General features: G+C 43.7%; 1 protein-coding gene across 3 annotated transcripts in view; it reads right to left on the reverse strand.

Moving 5' to 3' along the window:
• bcl2l13 (BCL2 like 13) overlaps positions 1-21,983 on the reverse strand; it is a 56,253-nt gene that overhangs the window by 19,859 nt on the left and 14,411 nt on the right. For 2 of the 3 annotated variants that reach the window (XM_063057943.1, XM_063057945.1), the window contains exon 6: positions 17,316-17,450. The exons of the other annotated variant lie outside the window; for it this stretch is intronic. In XM_063057943.1, the coding sequence (XP_062914013.1) occupies positions 17,316-17,450 (135 nt within the window). The remainder of the gene's footprint in view (positions 1-17,315; positions 17,451-21,983) is intronic. 3 annotated transcript variants of the gene reach the window in all.

Below are 21,983 nucleotides of genomic sequence, written 5' to 3' on the forward strand. Positions count from 1 at the left end.
ATCAGTGCTAGAGACAGCTCCTTTTATACGCTAGGTTTAAAAAGCGACCGGTGCCTGTTGGGACTTGTCTGTGGAGTAGGAGATTTCAGAGCTAGTTGGAGACAGTTCCTTGTGGATTTCACGCACCATTGAAAAAGCAACTGGGTCCTGTCGGGATGTCAGCTGAGCGGTAAATTGCTTGTGTTATTAGTAACTTAGCAAGGGCCTGTGGCGACCCACTTTCTGGCACCCACGAACCGGCTCACGAAACAGCGCGCGCAGGCAGAGGGCCGGCACCAGAAAGGGCGCCAGGCCATCTTCACCAGCAGGGGGAAAATCCCGCGCGCAGAAAGGGTCTGGGAATATGCACTCCCCACAGTAGTCCCGCCCAGGGAGGGCGGGAACGGGAAGGCTTTAAAGCGGGCCGCGAAGTTTGAATAAATCTCTTTCATCGCAACTCTAACTCACCGACTCCGTGTGGTTATTCTAGCGCTGTGTGTAGCACATCGCTACAATTGGTGACCCCGACGGCCCAAACGATATTTGGACCAGAGATGACCGACGCTGCATCTGTTCACGCAGTTTCGTTAAAACTGCCAAGCTTCTGGACGCTGCGACCCCATTTATGGTTCGAACAAGCAGAAGCACAATTCCACATTCGGCAGATAACCTCGGAGTCCACTCGCTACTACTACGTGCTGAGCTCCCTTGACCAGGAGACTGCTGCACAAGTTGAGGAGTTTATACAGCGACACCACGTCCGAATCCTGCGCCCGAGCACTGATAGCAACCTGGGTAGCACGCTTTGGGGTACCGGCCCACATTACCTCCGACAGGGGCGCCCAGTTCACCTCCAGCCTGTGGTCAGCTATGGCCAGACTTTTAGGAACACAGCTACACCACACAACTGCCTACCACCCACAGTCGAACGGACTAGTGGAGCGCTTCCACCGTCACCTGAAATCGGCTCTCATGGCCCACCTGGAGGGGCCTAACTGGGTGGACGAATTCCCTGGATCCTCCTCGGAATCCGCACGGCGCCCAAAGAGGATCTACACACCTCGTCGGCCGAGTTGGTGTACGGCGCGCCCCTGGTCGTCCCAGGAGAGTTCATACCAGCCCCAAGGGGGCAAGAGGAAGAACCCACAGCAGTCCTGGACAGACTACGGGAGAGGCTCGGTAACCTGGCCCCCATACCCACTTCACAGCACGGACAGAGCCCGACCTGCGTACCCAAAGACCTGCAGAACTGTAAGTTTCTTTTTGTACGACGGGGCGGACACCGGGCACTGCTACAGCGGCCCTACGAGGGGCCGTTTAAGGTGATCAGGAACAACGGGTCCACGTTCGTGCTGGACATTGGGGGGAGAGAGGAGGTTTTCACGGTGGACCGACTCAAACCGGCCCATGTGGACTTGGCGCAACCGGTCCAGGCTCAGGCACTGTGGCGCAGGGGCAGACCTCCCAAACTGAGGCCGATCCAGACTGTGGACACTGGGGGAGGTATCGCCGGTTCTGGAGGGGGGGTTATGTGGCGACCCACTTTCTGGCACCCACGAACCGGCTCACGAAACAGCGCGCGCAGGCAGAGGGCTGGCAGCAAAAAGGGCGCCAGGCCATCTCCACCAGCAGGGGGAAAATCCCGCGCGCAGAAAGGGTCTGGGAATATGCATTCCCCACAGTAGTCCCGCCCAGGGAGGGCGGGAACGGGAAGGCTTTAAAGCGGGCCGCGAAGTTTGAATAAATCTCTTTCATCGCAACTCTAACTCACCGACTCCGTGCGGTTATTCTAGCGCTGTGTGTAGCACATCGCTACAGGCCAATAAAAACTTAAGGCAGTGGAATGCTCCTTTTATAAAACGTGGGATTGCAGGGTACCTCACAGTCTCCCTGATGCACTTAACTTCAGCTCCTGACTGACAAGGCCATGGAACTGGAGCTCGATCTGGATGCACTCAGCACTGTCTGGGAGGCTGAAAACCTCATAGGTGAGACTTTTACAGAGCTAGTCACATGAGAGTGCAGGCTTCAGATAGTATATGGATGACTACCAGAAGTAACAGGAGTAAATATGTAGTGTAGGATTCCCCTATGGCCTTTCCCCTCAGCAACAAGTATACCCCTTCAGATACTGCTGGAGTTGGGGGAGAGGGGAATGACCTATCAAGGCACAGCAGCATAAACACAAAATAATCGGCAGATGCTGTGATCAAAGCAACACTTTCAGTACGCTGGATGAACTCAGCCGGTCGGGCAGCATCAGTTAGAAACGATGAGTCGATGTTTCGGGCCAGAACCCTTTGTCAGGACTGAAGAATGAAAGATGGGGAAGGATTTGAAGAATGCTTGTAGCTTCAGTTGAAAGACCAGTAATTTGAAAGACAAAGGAGTGGGGGAGGGAAGCATTGACATCATAGCACTGAAAACAATGGGTGGTAGGAGGAGGAGGCGGAACCATGAGGGAGCTGGGGGAGGGGGTAGAGTGAAATAGAGATAGAGGAAGGGAGGGGGAGGGAATTACCGGAAGTTGGAGAATTCTATGTTCAAACCAAGGGGCTGGAGACTACCTAGACGGTATATGAGGTATTGCTCCTCCAACCTGAGTTTAGCCTCATCATGGCAGTAGAGGAGGCCATGTATGGACATATCCGGAAGGGAATGTGAAGCAGAGTTGAAGTGGGTGGCTACTAGGAGATCCTGTCTGTTGTGGCGGATGGAGTGGAGGTGCTCGACGAAGCAGTTCCCCAATCTGCAACGGGTTTCATCGATGTAGAGGAGGCCGCACTGGGAGCAATAGATGACCCCAACAGAATCACAAGTGAAGTGTTGTCTCGCAAACAGGAATTCTGCAGATGCTGGAAATTCAAGCAACACACATCAAAGTTGCTGGTGAACGCAGCAGGCCAGGCAGCATCTGTAGGAAGAGGTGCAGTCGACGTTTCAGACCAAGATCCTGCGTCAGGACTAACTGAAGGAAGAGTGAGTAAGGGATTTGAAAGTTGGAGGGGGAGGGGGAGGGGGAGATCCAAAATGATAGGAGAAGACAGGAGGGGGAGGGATAGAGCCAAGAGCTGGACAGGTGATAGGCAAAAGGGGATACGAGAGGATCATGGGACAGGAGGTCCGGGAAGAAAGATGGGGGGGGGGGGACCCAGAGGATGGGCAAGAGGTATATTCAGAGGGACAGAGGGAGAAAAAGGAGAGTGAGAGAAAGAATGTGTGCATAAAAATAAGTAACAGATGGGGTACGAGGGGGAGGTGGGGCCTTAGCGGAAGTTAGAGAAGTCGATGTTCATACCATCAGGTTGGAGGCTACCCAGATGGAATATAAGGTGTTGTTCCTCCAACCTGAGTGTGGCTTCATCTTTACAGTAGAGGAGGCCGTGGATAGACATGTCAGAATGGGAATGGGATGTGGAATTAAAATGTGTGGCCACTGGGAGATCCTGCTTTCTCTGGCGGACAGAGCGTAGATGTTCAGCAAAGCGGTCTCCCAGTCTGCGTCGGGTCTCGCCAATATATAAAAGGCCACATTGGGAGCACCGGATGCAGTATATCACCCCAGTCGACTCACAGGTGAAGTGTTGCCTCACCTGGAAGGACTGTTTGGGGCCCTGAATGGTGGTAAGGGAGGAAGTGTAAGGGCATGTGTAGCACTTGTTCCGCTTACACGGATAAGTGCCAGGAGGGAGATTAGTGGGGAGGGATGGGGGGGGGGCGAATGGACAAGGGAGTTGCGTAGGGAGCGATCCCTGCGGAATGCAGAGAGAAGGGGGGAGGGAAAGATGTGCTTAGTGGTGGGATCCCGTTGGAGGTGGCAGAAGTTACGGAGAATAATATGTTGGACCCGGAGGCTGGTGGGGTGGTAGGTGAGGACCAGGGGAACCCTATTCCTAGTGGGGTGGCGGGAGGATGGAGTGAGAGCAGATGTACGTGAAATGGGGGAGATGCGTTTAAGAGCAGAGTTGATAGTGGAGGAAGGGAAGCCCCTTTCTTTAAAAAAGGAAGACATCTCCCTCGTCCTAGAATGAAAAGCCTCATCCTGAGAGCAGATGCGGCGGAGACGGAGGAATTGCGAGAAGGGGATGGCATTTTTGCAAGAGACAGGGTGAGAAGAGGAATAGTCCAGATAGCTGTGAGAGTCAGTGGGCTTATAGTAGACATCAGTGGATAAGCTGTCTCCAGAGACAGAGACAGAAAGATCTAGAAAGGGGAGGGAGGTGTCAGAAATGGACCTTATATTCCGTCTGGGTAGCCTCCAACCTGATGGTATGAACATCGACTTCTCTAACTTCCGCTAAGGCCCCACCTCCCCCTCGTACCCCATCTGTTACTTATTTTTATGCACACATTCTTTCTCTCACTCTCCTTTTTCTCCCTATGTCCCTCTGAATATACCTCTTGCCCATCCTCTGGGTCCCCCCCCCCGTCTTTCTTCCCGGACCTCCTGTCCCATGATCCTCTCGTATCCCCTTTTGCCTATCACCTGTCCAGCTCTTGGCTCTATCCCTCCCCCTCCTGTCTTCTCCTATCATTTTGGATCTCCCCCTCCCCCTCCCACTTTCAAATCCCTTACTCACTCTTCCTTCAGTTAGTCCTTACGAAGGGTCTCGGTCTGAAACGTCGACTGCACCTCTTCCTACAGATGCTGCCTGGCCTGCTGCGTTCACCAGCAACTTTGATGTGTGTTGCTTGAAGTGTTGTCTCACCTGGAAGGACTGTTTGGGGCCCTGAATGGTTGCAAGAGAGGAGGTGTAGGGACAGGTATAGCACTTACGCTTACAGGGATAAGGGCCGGGTGGGAGATCAGTGGGGATGGACGTGCGGATAAGGGAGTCGCGGAGGGAACGATCCCTGCGGAAAGTGGAGAGGGGCGGAGAGGGAAGGATGTGCTTAGTGGTGGGGTCCTGTTGAAGGTGGCAGAAGTTGCGGAGGATAATGTGCTGGATCCGGAGGCTGGTGGGGTGGTAGGTAAGGACAAGGGGAACTCTGTCCCTGTTGTGGTGGCTGGAGGATGGAGTGAGGGCCGAAGTGCGGGAAATGGAGGAGATGAGGGTGAGGGCATCATTGATGATGGCAGAAGGGAAACCACGATCCTTAAAGAAAGAGGACATTTGAGATGTCCTGGAACGGAAAGCCTCATTCTCGGAGCAGATGTGGCGGAGACGGAGGAACTGGGAATAGGGAATGGCATTTTTGCATGTGGCAGGATGGGAATAGGTATAGTCGAGGTAGTTATGAGAGTCAGTGGGCTTGTAGAAGATGTCAGTGGACAGTCTGTCTTCAGAGATGGAGACCGAGGCATCGCGAAAGGGGAGAGAAGTGTCTGAGATAGAGGAAGTGTATTTGAGGGCTGGGTGGAAGTTTGAAGTAAAGTCGATGAAATTGACGAGCTCAGCATGGGTGCAGGAAGCAGCACCAATGTAGTCGTCAATGTAGCGAAGGAAAAGTTGGGGAGCAATACTAGAATAGGTTTGGAGCACAGACTGTTCCACATAACCAATGAAGAGGCAGGCGTAGCTGGGTCCCATGCGAGTTCCCATAGCTACACCCTTAGTCTGAAGAAAGTGGGAAGAACCAAAAGAGAAGTTATTAAGTGTGAGAACCAGTTCCGCCAACTGGAGGAGGGTAGCGGTGGTGGGGAACTGGCGAGGTCTATTGTCCAGGAAGTAGCGGAGGGCTTTGAGGCCTTCTTGATGGGGAATGGAGGTGTATGAGGATTGGACATGAAAAGCACAGCAGCTGCAGCCAGGACCGTGGCATTGTGGCTGGCTCTGAGACTCAGCAGAGTAATCTTAATAGGAGACTTGATAGTTAAGGGAACAGAGAGGAGATAATGTGGCCATGAAAGACTCCAGGATAGTGTACTGCCTCTCAGGTGCCAGGATCAAGGATATCTCAGAGCGGTTGCAGAATATTCTCAAGAGGGAGAATGCACAGCCAGAGGTCGTGGTGCACATAGGCACCGATGATAGAGATAGAAAGGGGGAAAGAGCTCATGTGTAGTGAGTAGAGGGAGTTAGGAAAAAGATGCAGAAGAGCACACCTTCAAGGCAGTAATCTCTGGATTACTCTCAGTGTCATGTGCTAGTTAGGGTAGGAATAGGATGATAGTACAGATGAATGAGTGGCTGACAAACTGGTGCAGGGGGCAGGGTTTCAGGTTCGTGGATAATTGGAACCTTTTCTTGGGCAGGGTTGGCCTGTACAAGAGGAATGGGTTGCAACTAAACTAGAGGGGAACCAATATCCTGGCTGTTTTTTTTTTGTGCTACACTAGTTCAGCAGGGGGATGGGATCCAGAACACCAGGTCAGAAATTGGAGGGATGGAGAGGAAGGTAGACGTTAGCACCAGTAAACATAGGCAGGAGCAAAGTAATAGGTATGTTGAGACAGACAGTTTGAAGTGTATGTATATTAATGCTAGGAGTACTGAGTAAAGGTGACGAACTTCAAACATGGATCAGTATGTGGAAGTATGATGTTATGGCCATTGGTTGAGAGAGGGACAAGAATGGATGCTTAAGATAGAGAAGGAAATAAAGGTGAAGGGTCGGGGAAGTTGCATATTAATCAGGGACAATATCACAGCTGCATTCAGAATAAAAAAAAAAATAGATGGCTGATCCACTGAGTCTATATTGATAGAACTCAAAAACAGCAAGGGTGCAATCACTGATTGGATTGTATGACAGAACCTCCAAAAGCCACCAGGACATTGAGGAACACAAATGAAGGCAGATTAAGGAAAGATGCAAAAACAATAGGGTTGTTGTCATAGGGGACTTCCACTTCCTTACTATAAATTGGGACCCTTTAGTGCAGATGGGGCATAATTTAGTAGGTGGATTCAGGTGGGTTTCTTAAATCAATAAGTAAAGAGTCCAACAAGAGGAGGGACTGTACTAGACCTGGTGATGGGTAATGTGCCTGGCCACTTGACCAACCTTTCAGTGGTTGAACAATTAGGGAACAGTGACCACAACTCCAAAAGTTTTAAGATAGCAATAAATAAGGATAATTATGGACTTTCTGGGAGAGTATTAGATTGCAGCAGGGCAAATTACCAGAGAATTAGGCAGGAACTAGGGAAAGTTAATTGGGAACAGCTGTTTTTGGGGAAGTCCACATCTAACATGTGGAGGGTGTTTAAAGAGTTCAGGATAGACATGTTTCAGTAAGAAGAAAGGACAAGGATGGCAAGGTAAGAGAAATTTTGATATCGAGAGATGTGATGGATTTTGTCAAGAAGTATGTAAAGCTTACGAAGCTAGAATCCAACAGAGCCCTTGAGGATAATAAAGAAGCCAAAAATAAACTCATGAAGGAATTAGGAAAGCCAGGAAGTAGCCATGAAAAGTCCTCGGCAGGTAGGATTACAGAGAATGCTAAAGTATTCTATACATACATCAAGAACAAGAGGATAACTAGGGAGAAGGCAGAACCACTTGCTTTGTTATCAGTGTGGTCCTTATTGAGTACTTCACATCAGTATTTACTAAGAAGGACACGGAGGATAGGGAGATTATTGCTGAGTGATTTGATATGCTTGGGCACTGAGGAGATAGTGATGGGTCTCAAAGAGCACTAATGTGGATAAGTCCTCAGAGCCCAATGGGATATACCCCGTTATTGAGAGATGGAAGAGACTGCTGGGCCTTGACCAATATCTTTGTGTCGTCTTCAGCCTCAGGTGAGGTCAGAGATGACTGGCAAGTGGTTAATGTTGCTCCATTATTCCAGAAGGGAACCAGGGATAATCCTGGAAATTAAAGACTGGTGAGTCTCAAGTCAGTGGTAGGGAAAGTACTGGACAGAAATCTGAGGGCTAGGATTTAAGAGTCCTTGTAAAATCATGACCTAATTAGGGACAGCCAGCATGGCTCTGTGCAGGGCAAGTCATGTCTTACTCACTTGATTGAGTTTTTTTGATAAGGTGACAAGGATGATTGATGAAGGTGGAGCTGCAGATGTTATCTACATGGATTTTTGTAAAACATGTGACAAGGCTCCTCATGGGAGGCTCATCCAGAAGATTAGGATGCATGGTATCCATGGTGAATTGACTGCTTAAGATTAGAACTGCCTTTCCCAGAGAAGGCAGATGGTAGTAATTGAAAGGACTTATTCTAGCTGGAGGTCTGTGATGACTGGTGTTCCACAGGTTTCTGTACTGGGATTTCTGCTATTTGCAATGTATATAAATGACCTGGACAAAAAATGTGGATGGGTGGGTTAGTAAGTTTGCAGAGGATATGAAGATTGGCGGTGTGGTGGATAGCATAGAAGACGGGCAAAGAACACTCCAGGATACAGATCAGTTGTAGATAAGGGCAGAGAAATGGCAGATGGGAGTTTAACCCAACCAAATGTGAAATGATGCACCTTGGCAGGTCAAATGAAAAGTGACAGTACACTGTAAGAGGGATCATGGGGTCAAAGTTCATAGTTCTCTGAAAATAGCTACACTGATTGATAGGAAAATTGAGAATGCATATGACATGTTTGTGTTATCCGTCGAGACATTGAGTTCAAAAGTTAGGAAGTTATTTTGCAGTTTTATAAATTCAAGTTAGGCCACATCTAGAGTATTATAGAAAGGATATCAAGTTCTGGTCACCCCATTATAGAAAGGATGTCGAGGCTTTAGAGGGTGCTTCAATGTCAATGTCAGCAAGACCAATGAGCTGATTATTGACTTCAGAAAGAAACTAGAGATCCATGAACAAGTCTTCATCAGAAGATCAGAGGTGGAGAGGGTCAGCAACTTAAAATTCCAAATGTTATTATTTTGGAGGACCTGTCCTGGGCCTAGCACACAAGTACAATTATGAAGAAAGCACAGCAGCACCGTTACTTCTTTAGAAGTTTGTGAAGATTTGGCATGACATCTAAAACTTTGACAAACAAGATGTTGTCTGGATTAAAGGGCATATGCTATAATGAGATTTTGGACAAACTTGGGTACTCTGGAACAGTGGAGGTTGAATGGAGATGTGATAAAGGTTTATAAGATTATGTGAGGCATAGGTAGAGAAGACAGACATCATCTTTTTCCCCAGGGTGGAAATGTCTAATACCAGAGGGTAAGCATTTAAGGTGAAAAAGTCTGCATAGATTTAGCATGTCATCAAAAACCTTGGCAAACTTCTAGGGATGTGTGTAGGAGAGTTTGATGTCTGCTTGCACTACGGCCTGCCATGGAAACACCCTTGAGTGAAAAATCTTACAAAAGGTAGTGGATTCGGCCCAGTACATCATGGGTAAAGCCCTCTCAACCATTGAGCGCATCTACATGAAACAGTGTCATAGGAAAGCAGCGTCCATCATCAAAGATCCTCATCATGCAGGCCATGTTCTTTTCTTGCTGCTGCCATTAGATAGAAGGTACATGTGCCTCAGGATTTACAGTGCCACCAGGTTTAAGAGCAGTTACAATCCCTCAACCATCAGGCTCCTGCACAAAAGGGGATAACTACACTCATTTAAGGACTCTTGAATCTTGTTATTTCATCCTCATTATTTATTGCTATTTATTTATATCTGCTCTTGCACAGTTAGTTGTCCATCAATCCTGCTTACAGTTACTGTTCTACAGATTTGCTACATAGGCCCACACTTTAAGAACCTCAGGGCTGTATGTAGTGACCTGTATGTACTCTGATAATAAATTTTACTTCTAAATTTATAACTCATGTCACTTTAAGCTGGTTAAGTTCAGTTCACATGTTTGTAATGCTGCTGCTACAAACAAAAAGTAATTTTTAAATCACATTTATACCCCAGATATGTTCCTCTGGGTGGCAGGGTGGAGATGCGTCTCTACCAAAAGAGGTATAAGGGGCTCCTTCCCTCTGCTAGCCTGCAGGTCACCCTTGGGCAGTGTATAGCACCTGCTTAGCCCCGCAATCAGGGTCACGTGAAGCCATGGGAGCAGATGGTGGATGGTCATACGAGCAGATGGTGCATAATCACAAATCCTGGTTATGCGACCACTGACACCAAGCAGACAATTTCTGAACAGCAGTGATAATGGCTGGGGTCATCCATCTTGTTAAGACACTGCCCAGGAGGAGGCAATAGCAAACCACTTTCATAGAAAATATTACCAAGAACAATCATGGTTAGAGACCATGATCACCTGTGTCATACGACACAGCACGTAATGATGATGTATGTGTTCTGACTCGTACTTGAAATTGGAATTCTGCTAAAAATCTTTATGACACACTCACTTATACTAGTCAGTTTTATCCCCTTTGGACCCACATGTTTCCCTGTCTATGGTTTTGTCCACACACCTCTCCTCATTTTTACCTCTGCACTTCAAACAAGCTTTCACACACATTCTCCGACGCAGCTTGGCACTTCGCCCCCAATTCCATCATTCTTTCCACAACTACATCCTTGCACTCGCTGGATGAGTGTTGTGCACAATCAGCCACGGCAGCCACAATGTCATGCCTACTCAACAACCATTTGCAATTTTCTCCTGCGGGCAAAGGTCATAGCTGTTGGCACAGCAGAAAGGGAAGGGGGCCAGCTTGGGAGACACGAGCGAGTGAAGGAGAAAATATTGGACTTTTATATGTGCAGTCTAGCTTCTGGTAACAGGATAATCCAAGCATGTCAAAAATCTGCTTGTGATGTATTCTGTGCAACTTTACAAAACTTCACTTCTAACATGAGGAGGAAATTAAATCTGGTCTAGTTGCTCATGCAATGTGGAGAGGCAGATGAACTCTTTCTTTCCGGAGTAGAGTGAATTAGTAGTTTTTTTTTAACTAATATAATCTCAAACTAATTGAGATGTGGCATACAACAGCAGGGCTAGATCCAAACGCAAAAGTTACAGTGACCTGACTGAGCATTGGCCAGGCTGAACACAATCAGTGTTTTTTTTTAAAAAAAGCCTGCAGGGGTAGGGGGTGGGGGAAAGGAGAGAAACACTAACAATCATGGAAATCTTGCCTAGAAATGAGATTATAATTTAACAACTGATGATGGCATACTAAGAAACATGCACGTTCACAATTTTGGACAGCACAATATTCTCTTTAGAATCGCATGAATAATATTACCAAGTTTCTTAAGGTTTAGATTAAATGGACACTTACAGATGAACTTCTGGTATGATCATATTAAAATTTGGAAGTTTGACACAAGGTTCTGAACTAATACACTAACTGCTTCTCTGTCCATAGATGTTACCTGAAATGGGAGTGTTTCCAGCACTTATTTTTATTTCAGATTTTCAGCATATGCAGGTTTTTTACCCCCACTTTCATAAACTTCTTAGATTTTCACATGTGAAAAGAGACTGTTGTCAAAAATATTTTACTTGGCAGATGGACTAATTATACAAGGTGAACAAATTAACCTCAGACACTGAGAATTAAACTAAAACAACTATTTTCACCCACAAATCCCTTTCTATGTTTTCAGTAGATTTTTTACAAATACAGGTCCATCGTACATGTCTTCTGAAAAATCAATAGATTTAGATAGCTTAGTGATCCTAATTTTATGGACATTGTTCCATATTGTAAATGAGTAAAGCACCATTAAAAACCATTTGTGACAGAACACATAGCATGAAGTGTACCCATATTCACCAGCAAGATCTTCTTTGCTGTTCAACTCATTTCTGTACTGAGTACAAAATCAAAAGGTGAGTAGGTCAAATCACATTCAACCTCCCACTTCACCAGAGTCCAGGGCAGTGGACAAAGGTCCAGAGTCAAAAACTCCTTCATATCCAGTCCTCAGCTTTAAACCATCCAGGAATGCAGCTTGAAAACATTTTGTAAAAGCAAAAGACAATGAGGCATGTGTTCTCAATTTAACTTATGTAATTTGTATGTCAGGCTATTTTAATCATTTATTTGAATGGCCACTGACCATGATAGAAATGTTAAGTAGTTTACTTTAAGTAGTTTTGCTTTAATGTTAAGTAATTTTACTTTACATTAAAGCAAGTTTATATTTTTAAAAGCCAAAAATGATATTTTGATTTTAAAATCACTTAGTTCAGATACACAAAAGCAGATTAAAGGCGTTTGGCATCAGCTATTACGACTTTCCGGAAGTGGGATTTCTGAATCTTCCATAGAGATAGAGCCATGATTCTATCTTGGCAGACAGGCTCAGCAATGAAACTTTTATAGACTAACTGTTTGGTTGCAGAGGTGCAAAAGTTACAGATGAACTCTGAGCCCATGGATTAGGTACTATCTGGCATGATTCCAATATGTCTCATGTTCAGTTCCTCGAAATAGATCAATTAGAGGCAGGGCTTCATAAAATCTATAAACTGCTACATTTCAGAATGCGGAACAAGTGATCAGATTCACTTGCTTCAATCAGAATACATCTACACACTCGATTCCAAAGTTACATTCTGGACTTCTCGCATTTGTAGAGCATCCAACTTTAAAAGACTAATATCCATGTTATATTTAATTTAAACTGCTTGAATTTTGCAGTATTCTGTAAACTCATATTAGCCCTTATCACATTTGTGTGCAAGAGACCCTGTAATTACCAAGATACACTGCCTTGAAAAACTATGCAGCCTCCACAACTATTTTCACACTTTACTGTATTTTTAAAACTTAAAATATTGAAGTAGTACTTTTTGAGCTGATCTACAAAACATTGTACATCATGTTAAATCAAGAAAATTTTCAAAACCAGTCAACAATTTACCAAAAATTAAAATCCAAAATTCTGAGACTGAAGATGTATTCATCCCCTTTGTAATTGCTACACTAACTTTCCTCAGATGCAATACTGCATATTACCTTACCAACTCACCCAATTTGTTGATGTAGAAAATTGGAGGATTACCTGAATAAATACCCCATCTCTCTCTGTAAGGTCCAATAGTATAGTAGATTTTCAACACACCAAAGCAAAATGAAGACAGAAGAGCATTCAAGCCAAGACAGGGAAATGCTAATAGTGAAGCACAAATTTGGGGGAGGGTACAAGACCATCTCAAATGCATTGATCATACCCGGAGCTCAGTGCAGTCCACCATGCAAAAGTGGAAAAAATATGAAACCACAGTTACACTGCCTAGGCAGACTGCCCCTCTAAACCTAGTTGCGAAGAAGAATCCCTTGTTGTAATATTCAGTTATGTGAATAAAGGATTGGGGGCTGAATACTTTTACAAGGCACTGTATGTTATGATCGCTATTGCTTAAAATAGCTTTGCACAGAACTGTATCAAAAGAAATTCAGGAAATACATCTTTGACTCATGGATCACATTTAAAAAAAACCCTAAACTTTGTTATTAAAACCCAACCCAAAAAAATGTATACTTGAGCAACATTTGTCTGTGCTTTGAAAGTGAGTTTTGCCCAACAATCCATTCTCTGACTACCATGCAAAATGGTTTTGAACATTCGATACCAGAAATGACCCATACATCTTCCTTCAAATCAAACATTAATGGAGAACTGGAAAACTATTTAAAGAATAAAAGGAATCAATAGAACCCATTCTTGTGCCATGTAGTCCAAGATTTCTGTAATCTTACAGGCTGGTTGCCAGTATGTTCTTAACATTCAGTTCCTCCTGAGAATAATCAATGTATTAGGGCCCACAATTGTATGCAAAGACCTCTACCACCATGCCCCAAGATTGAGCAACCCCTCTTTTCCTGCTACCTGACCACATTCCATCATCTCATTCTCAATGCACTAATCACAGACCAAATCCCCTCTTGCTCTCCTCAGTCACCATCCTCTCTTTACTTTACCCCAAGTTCCTACAGTCTACAGCCTATCTGACTTGTTCAATCCGCAAATGTAAAATGAATGGAGAAAATACACACTTACAAATTAAAAACTTGTTCGAATTTGGTTATTGATGGACTTGCAGCTTGGCACAGATTTTGTGTTTACCTGCTCTTGCATTAAAAAAATATCATAAGTCATGTTCAAATCAAGTGTACCAAAACCTTCATTCCTTTCTATATTATCACTCAAATGTAAACAAATAAGATTGCATTGAGTTTTGGCTTTTCCCGAAATAATATCACTACGTTTTAGCAGTCTGCAAGTCTCGTTAGACGAAACTGAACTCACGTTGGAGTTTTGCTCATTCTTATTGCCATCTTTGGATACGTGGCAGCCTGAGCTAGAGCAGCACAGTAGTGTGGTCACCAGTTCAACATGTTACAGCGTGCCAACTCCAAATTTGAGGTTCAATTCCAACCAGTCTGAGGGATTTGTGCCTTCTCCCTGTGACTGTGTGGGCTTCCTCCCACATTACAAAGATGTACGGTTAGGGTTAGAGAGTCGTGGGAATACTATGTTAGCGCTGGAAGCGTGGTGACACTTGCCTAGCACAATTCTCGGCTAAGTTGATTTGACACAAAAGACGCATTTCATTGTACGTATGACAAAGCTAGTCTTTTATTTTTATTTTATTTTTTTTAAATAGATATGTCATATATAGCTTCTATATTCCATGATACCTACTCCAGTCCTTACCTGACTAGATCGGTGTTTTACTTCAACCTTAACTAAATCACTCATGTGAAACACCTACAAGTCCTATATAAACCAAATTCACTGATATTCCGTCTGCCATTTTTGACAGATTCTCAAAAGAAAACACATACAATTAGATTCATCGGGTATGATCTATCATTTAGAAAGACAAAATCACTGTAAACAGCAAAATTAGACCACAAGATCACTACAGTCATAGTGAGACAAAACAGAAACGGCTCCCTTGGTCCACTGAGTCCACACCAATCAAGTAGAACTGTTGCAATGCATCTCCAGTGACCCTTAATCCTACTCAAGATCTTCTCATGTCCCCTAATAGCTCTCCCTACACCCTTGATAGGCTTCTTCCTGGCCATCTTAAAGCTCTCAAGAGCCTGCTTGATCTTTGCTTCCACCTTTCTTGTCAACCAAGGATCCTTCACCCTGCCTCAATGGAACAATCTTATCCAGAGCCCCATGCAAATATTCCCTCGACAGCCTCCACGTTTCAGTTGTACATTTTCTCAGAGAGCTTCCGTTCCCAATTTACATTCCCTAGCACCTCCTAAAATCATAATGACCCCTCCCCCAATCAATCCCATACTATCCGCTCCTATCCCTGTCCAAGGCTACGCTGAAGGTCAGGCTGTTGAGATCACAGTATCCAAAATGCTCAGCCACTGAGATACCTGTCACCCTACCAGGTTCATTGCCTAATACCAGATCCAGTAAGGCCTCCTCTCTAGTTGGCCTGAACACATTGTCAGCAATCCTTCCTGGGGACACCTAACAAATTCTGCCCCATCATAACCTTTTGAACTGAGGTGGTGCCAATCAATATCAGGCAAGTTGAAGACACCCATGACAACAATCCTAAATCTGCCTATTGATCTACTCAGTGTCTGTTACTATTGGAGGGGTTGGGGCGGGGGGAAGAAGGGGGCTATAGAACACTTTCCAATGGAGTGATTGCTCCCTTCCTGTTTCTGGCTTCCATTCATACTGACAAAACAGATAATCCCGCCATGATATCCTCCCTTTCTGCAGCATGATACTCTCCCTAATTAGTGATGCGACTCCCACAGATCTTTTACTTCCCTCCCTGGTCCTTTTGAAACATGTAAGCACCGGAATGTCCAATAGCTATTCCTGCCCTTGTGGCATTCTTTGAACATTGGTAGATTGTGAATCATCATCCATCTTCACTTTCTAATCTGCAGTTACCAAGCACTTCATAGGAACGTTGACAAAATCTGGTTGAGCTTCATGGAGATATGGATTAGGGCAGATGGCCTAAAAGCTGGTTGAAGAGGTGGCTTTAAAAAGCAGCAGATTCTATGAAGTAGTAGAGGAGTATTAAGATTTAAGGAGGGAACTCACAGCCTTAGCAGCTGAAGCCAAATGGGCAATGATTAACATTGGAAATGACCAACATGGCAGGACTAGAGGACTGCAGGTATCATGAAGGACTGTATGGCTTCTAGCAACACAGGAGGACTGATTACACAGAAGAACTTTAAACAACACTGAGTTTCTTTGACCTTCCCCTCCTCACCGGTTGCTAAGTCAAGAGCTAGGGCAGGTCATCATAAGGAACAATAAACAGAACCACATGCAGAATTTAATATAGGCAACACTTAATCTCACATTTACAAGTCAGCACAAGGATTAGGATTTCTGCTGTAGTTAAATGTATCAAGCAGCAACTTCTGATAAAATTACAGGTGGTGGTAATGGACTACTCTGACAATGGTGTAGATGTGTGGTTAAAAAAACCATTTCACAATCAGATATGACATCAAATTTCTAGGTAGCCAAGCTGTAATGCGAAGGACAGTCAATGGTTATAGAGTAGTTTGTGGAGGTAACTTGATACTTTTTGTAATCTTTGCAGTATATGGAACGTTATTAATTGGAGATTTATAAAATGAAAAAGTGGTGGCGAGATATAGGGCACTTCCTGTTGACATTGTCAAGGGCTGGTACATGCTTAAGAAATATTACAGGCAGTCAAGGATAGACCTTCAGGAGATTCAAATAACAGAGGAATAAACCAAAGGTGCTCAGTATGGAAATAGTGCTGTCAAGAGGAACTTATGGAAGTGTAAGGAAAGAGTTAAATATGACTCCTCCTTGGCACATGCCAAAATAAAAGTCCGAAGACAAAATGGTATCAGCTTGAAACATGGTAATGGTCTGTGTCACCCTTATTGACCAATGTTTTGTCTCTATTTTGAATGCACATCATTAAGATTTGATACTGGTGAAGAATGTTTTCCCTCCTTACACACCTGCTGTCTCTATTTATGAATTGTGTGTGTCTCAGCTGAAGGTCGCAAGAGATAAAAAAGTCTTAAGAGGGCATAAAAAGGGGTATTTTCTTTGAGCAAGGAGAGTTTCTCTCAGGCGAAGTCATGGCCAATACTAGCGCTAAGAGTTGGGGAAAAAAAAAGGGACTAGTGGGGGTGATGGGGGAAGAGAGAGGGTGGCAAGAGAGGAGTGCATAAGAGAGCGCGAGAGTACGAGGCATGAAAATTTGTTGGATCTGAGGTTCCTTTGGCATTCTGCGGATCAGCTCATTCAGTGGATGATCAGTATCAGTTTACGGTACTGCTACTTCATTAAACATTTGCTTTCCCTTTTGTATTGCGTGCTTTATAAGTAATTTGTGGCCTTGTGTGTGCAGCCTCTCCCTTTGAATACGTATGCGAATGCCCCAAGTCAATCAGAAAATAACAATGAATTTTAAAATAATTTTCATTAGTTAGGAGCCAGATTACTCATTATTCCAAAGTAAATTTTGGAAGTTGCAATTTGTTGATAAACTTACCCATCCTCCTTGCTGGATGATATAATCAGCATCTGTTTCCTCAATATACTTCACTCCAATATCTACCAGTGTCTTTAGCGATGGCTTGCTGCTACTGATTAGTAATTGCCTTAACAACACTAAAGATATCAAGACCTACAAAACAAGTACAAAGGTACATTTTACCTGCAGTTTAAAAGTATAGTCAATTAAGTTGACAAGTATAACTAACAGTTCTAAATGGATCCACTGGATTACCAGGTCAAAGCAGCAGTGTAACAAATTTTGTTCTAGCCGATTACATTCAGGACAAAAGTTATTTTTCCATTTTCTTCTTTAAATTTTCAGTATTTACATACGCAATTTTCTGCATGAATTAACTGCAATGGAAGTGTGCAATAAAGTAAAAAACTACTGTTTTTCCTTGCAGGTCTTGGAAGCAGGAGCACACTTCCATTTCAAACACTGATGAAAACGGCATTTACAGGCATTACAACTTGCCCTTTACTTTCCTGGTTAAGAACAAAAAAAAACTCTGCTCCTTTCACTGCCGTTTTCAGGAAAGTCTGTTCTGCATACCATTATAATCAAACAAAGCAACTCGAGACATACTTACCATAGTTTTCAGATCCACAATAGATTTGGAAAAACAGTGTACATTCTTGCATTATTCAATTTACAAGTTTCAAAAAGACCATTTTTGATTTAGTAAAGCAAACATGCCCTACACATTTGGGAAAAGAAAAGCTTTAATGATGTTTGCATTCAATAAAGTTCTCTGTTGACAGTTTTATTACAAGATTATTAAAGATACACGCTCTTAAAAAGGAAATAAAAGAATTTGAAGGACTAAGTTGATAGAATAGAGCATTCACATTTAAGACAAATGGTTTAAGGTTGAAAATAACCAGGGCAAGCCAGGAAACTATCCTCTTTGTAAGAGAAGACAGTGTCAGGAGAAGAATCAGATGCAAATAAAAAGGTACCAGTATTAAGTTTAAATATAGTGATATCAAGCAGCAATAACTTGGAAATACACTTTCAAAAGGCAATTACTAATCAATATTCAGATAAGGTACACCAAGCCCTTCCTGTCCAGACACCATTACAATTTAGATCCAAGTATGGAGGAGAGTAAGTGCACTCCATGACAAAGGCATCCTGGAACCACAATAAAAATTATTCAAATGAAAGGAGGGGAAATAACTCCGAAATAACTATCTGCACCAAGCACAAAATACTGTACATGTGTTTGTTGAAAACCAAATCTCAGGTCCAGAATGATTCTATGATTCTTCAGAGATTCCTACACCAGAGTTCTAGTTCTAATCAAATTCTTTCAAGGCTAGGAGTTAGGTCTGGATGTCAGATATTTGCTGAGGGTGGTATTGTTTTCAGTTTTCACTCACTGTCCCGAAACAATACTGTGGCATACTTTGCCTTAGAATGATTTGGGGCAAATACATTTGGATAAAATATGTGCCCAACAATAAAATCTCCAACGGGAATACATAAATACCTTCCCTCTACATTCCATTACCTGTCAAATATTCCACTGTTAATATCCAGAATCTAACTACACCAGCTATTTGCATTCCACAACTAAAAGAGCAATACAGAAGTTTGCAATTATTCATTAAATTACTTGTAAGCAACTCTGGAAACTTACAACTCAAGTACAAATAGAATGTGGTGAGCACACCAATTTGATGAGTGCAACATCAACAACACTCGGGCAGCTCAGTGGTGAGGGGACACTGCAACCTATTTGTCGCTATTTGTTACCACTCAGGCACAGATGCTGCTGCCACACTGGCACTTTGAGTCTCCTTTGTAGCTATCCATTTTTTTTGAGTTCCAATGGGTGCATCCTGATGTGCTTCAGCTGTCTGGTGTTTTGGACAACATTTCATGTTGGAGCACTGTGCCTGCAGAGTACCATCTACAAGATGCAAGGGCTCACTAGGGCTATTAAATAGCCCATCTCAGATTAATGCATTCCAAAACCCAAAAGCTAAGAGTGTAGATATGTTACCTTTACTTGTGCATTATGTTTGAAATAGGAACAGAGAATGATGGAAAACCAGAGAAGAAAACAGAATTTATGTTTCAGGTCTGTAGTAGATATTTGAAAATGAACCAAAGCCATTGAGAAACCGAGTATGGGAGTTGACACTGTATGAATCACTTCCAAATAATTGAGTTCCAAGTCAAAAAAAAACACTTGATTCTTTATCACAAAACCAGCAAAGATGATCGATCAATACTGCTTGACCATTTCTAAAACAAGTTTGACGTGTATTGGACTTGCTTCCATTTATGATGAGTATAACTGTCTTTCTTCTGGAACTCCCTGGTGGTAAAAAAAACTAAAGGACTAACAAATCAACAATAGAGTTGAGGGGAGGAGAAGATGGCGGCGCGAAGGAACGCACGCGGCTACTCCGAAATAATATCGTATTTGTAAGTAGGTACCATGCACAATCCTGATTTGATGGAGACAGACGTGAGAAGCACAGAGGAACATCTGGAGAAACTTCTGAAATGCCCACTTCGCTGCCGCTGCTACTGTGCGATCGAGAATCTCCGGAGGGGAAGGCCCCAAATCCTCGGCTTTGCCTATTGCCGAGGCCGGGGTCAAAGCGCTTGGCAGAGATGGTGCTCAGTGCTTGGTGTTGGAGGGCTGGTCGGAGGCTCGAAGTTTTCCGACGGACTCAAGAGTCAGACTGTGGTTGGGTGCTTCCAGGGTGCTGCATCGGCAAGTTTGTGGCGCTGGAAGCTCATGGCAGGGAGAGTTTTTCTTCCTTCTATCGTCTGCATGAGATGATGGGACTTTCGAGAGACTTTGAGACTTTTTTTTAAAAACCGTGTCCATGGTCTGTTCTTTATCAAATTACGGTATTGCTTTGCACTGTTCTAACTATATGTTATAATTATGTGGTTTTTGTCAGTTTTTCAGTCTTGGTTTGTCTTGTGTTTCTGTGATATCATTCTGGAGGAACATTGTATCATTTCTTAATGCATGCATTACTAAATGACAATACAGATGAGGCTGAGTACAGGGCTACGGTAGGAAACTTTGTCACATGGTGTGAGCAGAATTATCTGCGGCTTAATGTGAAAAAGACTAAGGAGTTGGTGGTAGACCTGAGGAGAGCTAAGGTACTGGTGACCCGTTTCCATCCAGGGGGGTCAGTGGACATGGTGGAGGATTACAAATACCTGGGGATATGAACGGACAATAAACTGGACTGGTCAAAGAACACTGAGGTTGTCTACAACAAGGGCCAGAGCCGTCTCTATTTCCTGAGGAGACCGAGGTCCTTTAACATCTGCCGGACGATGCTGAGGATGTTCTAGGAGTCTGTGGTGGCCAGTGCTATCATGTTTGCTGTTGTGTGCTGGGGCAGCAGGCTGAAGGTGGCAGACACCAACAAAATCAACAAACTCGTTCGTAAGGCCAGTGATGTTGTGGGGATGGAACTGGACTCTCTCACGGTGGTGTCTGAGAAGAGGATGCTGTCTAAGTTGCATGCCATCTTGGTCAATGTCTCCCATCCACTACATAATGTACTGGGTGGGCACAGGAGTACATTCAGCCAGAGACTCATTCCACCGAGATGCAGCACTGAGTGTCATTGGAAGTCATTCCTGCCTGTGGCCATCAAACTTTACAACTCCTCCCTTGGAGGGTCAGACACTCTGAGCCAATAGACTGGTCCTGGACTTATTTCATAATTTACTGGCATAATTTACATATTACTATTTAACTATTTATGGTTCTATTACTATTACTTATAGAGCAACTGTAACGAAAACTAATTTCCCCCAGGATTAATAAAGTATGACTATGAAAAGAGGACTGCATGTTCTCATAATCTAATCTAATATAATATAGTGAAACAAGAGTAATTTACATCCAAATTAACACAATTAAGCAAAATAGTAAAGATTGTAAACAAAAGCAATAGTCAACAAAAAGGAAAAAATCATTCCCCGTCTGCCTCCAAACTACACTAAATTAACCAAGACTAAACATGAATATTAACTAAGCTCATTTCCTTCTAACGTGCCCCAACCTACATGACAAGTGACTAACCTATAATAAATGCGCAACACAAAATACAATAGATAAATGTCTCCTATATCCCAGCTCCTAATTAATACATTTTAATAATTACATACTCTTAAAACCAGGAGACACAAAATTAAAACTTGAATATCTTTACATTTATGCAAATATCCATTCTTCTTCAAGTCATGTAACAGTCATCTAAGCCAGAGGTTACCAGCACTTAGGACAGTGCAGTGTGATTTTTACCACCACTCTGTCAAACCAGCAAGTCAAGCCAAAGTCATGAAGCTTCTAGAGCCATAGCTCCTCAAAGCTCTGCCTCCATATTAGACAGAGCTTCCTTATAGGCCTGTCTAGTCAGCTGGTCTTGGTCTTGATGCCCATCTCCCGCACAAATCCTTCTCTGGCTGGAAGGACTTGAATAACTCTTCCCACGATCCACGAGTTGAGGCGCCGAGTCGTCAACTGTAAGCGCAATGTCTCTAGGGTGGAAAATGCGTTTTGTATCTGACCATTTCTGTAACTGTGTTAAGTACTCCTTGACCCACCGTTTCTAAAATAAGTTTGACATGTATTAGACCTGCTTTCATCTATGATGAGCATCAATGTCTTCC

The sequence above is a fragment of the Mobula hypostoma genome, chromosome 9 (genome assembly GCF_963921235.1).
Source record: "Mobula hypostoma chromosome 9, sMobHyp1.1, whole genome shotgun sequence".
NCBI classification, from domain to species: Eukaryota; Metazoa; Chordata; class Chondrichthyes; order Myliobatiformes; family Myliobatidae; genus Mobula; species Mobula hypostoma.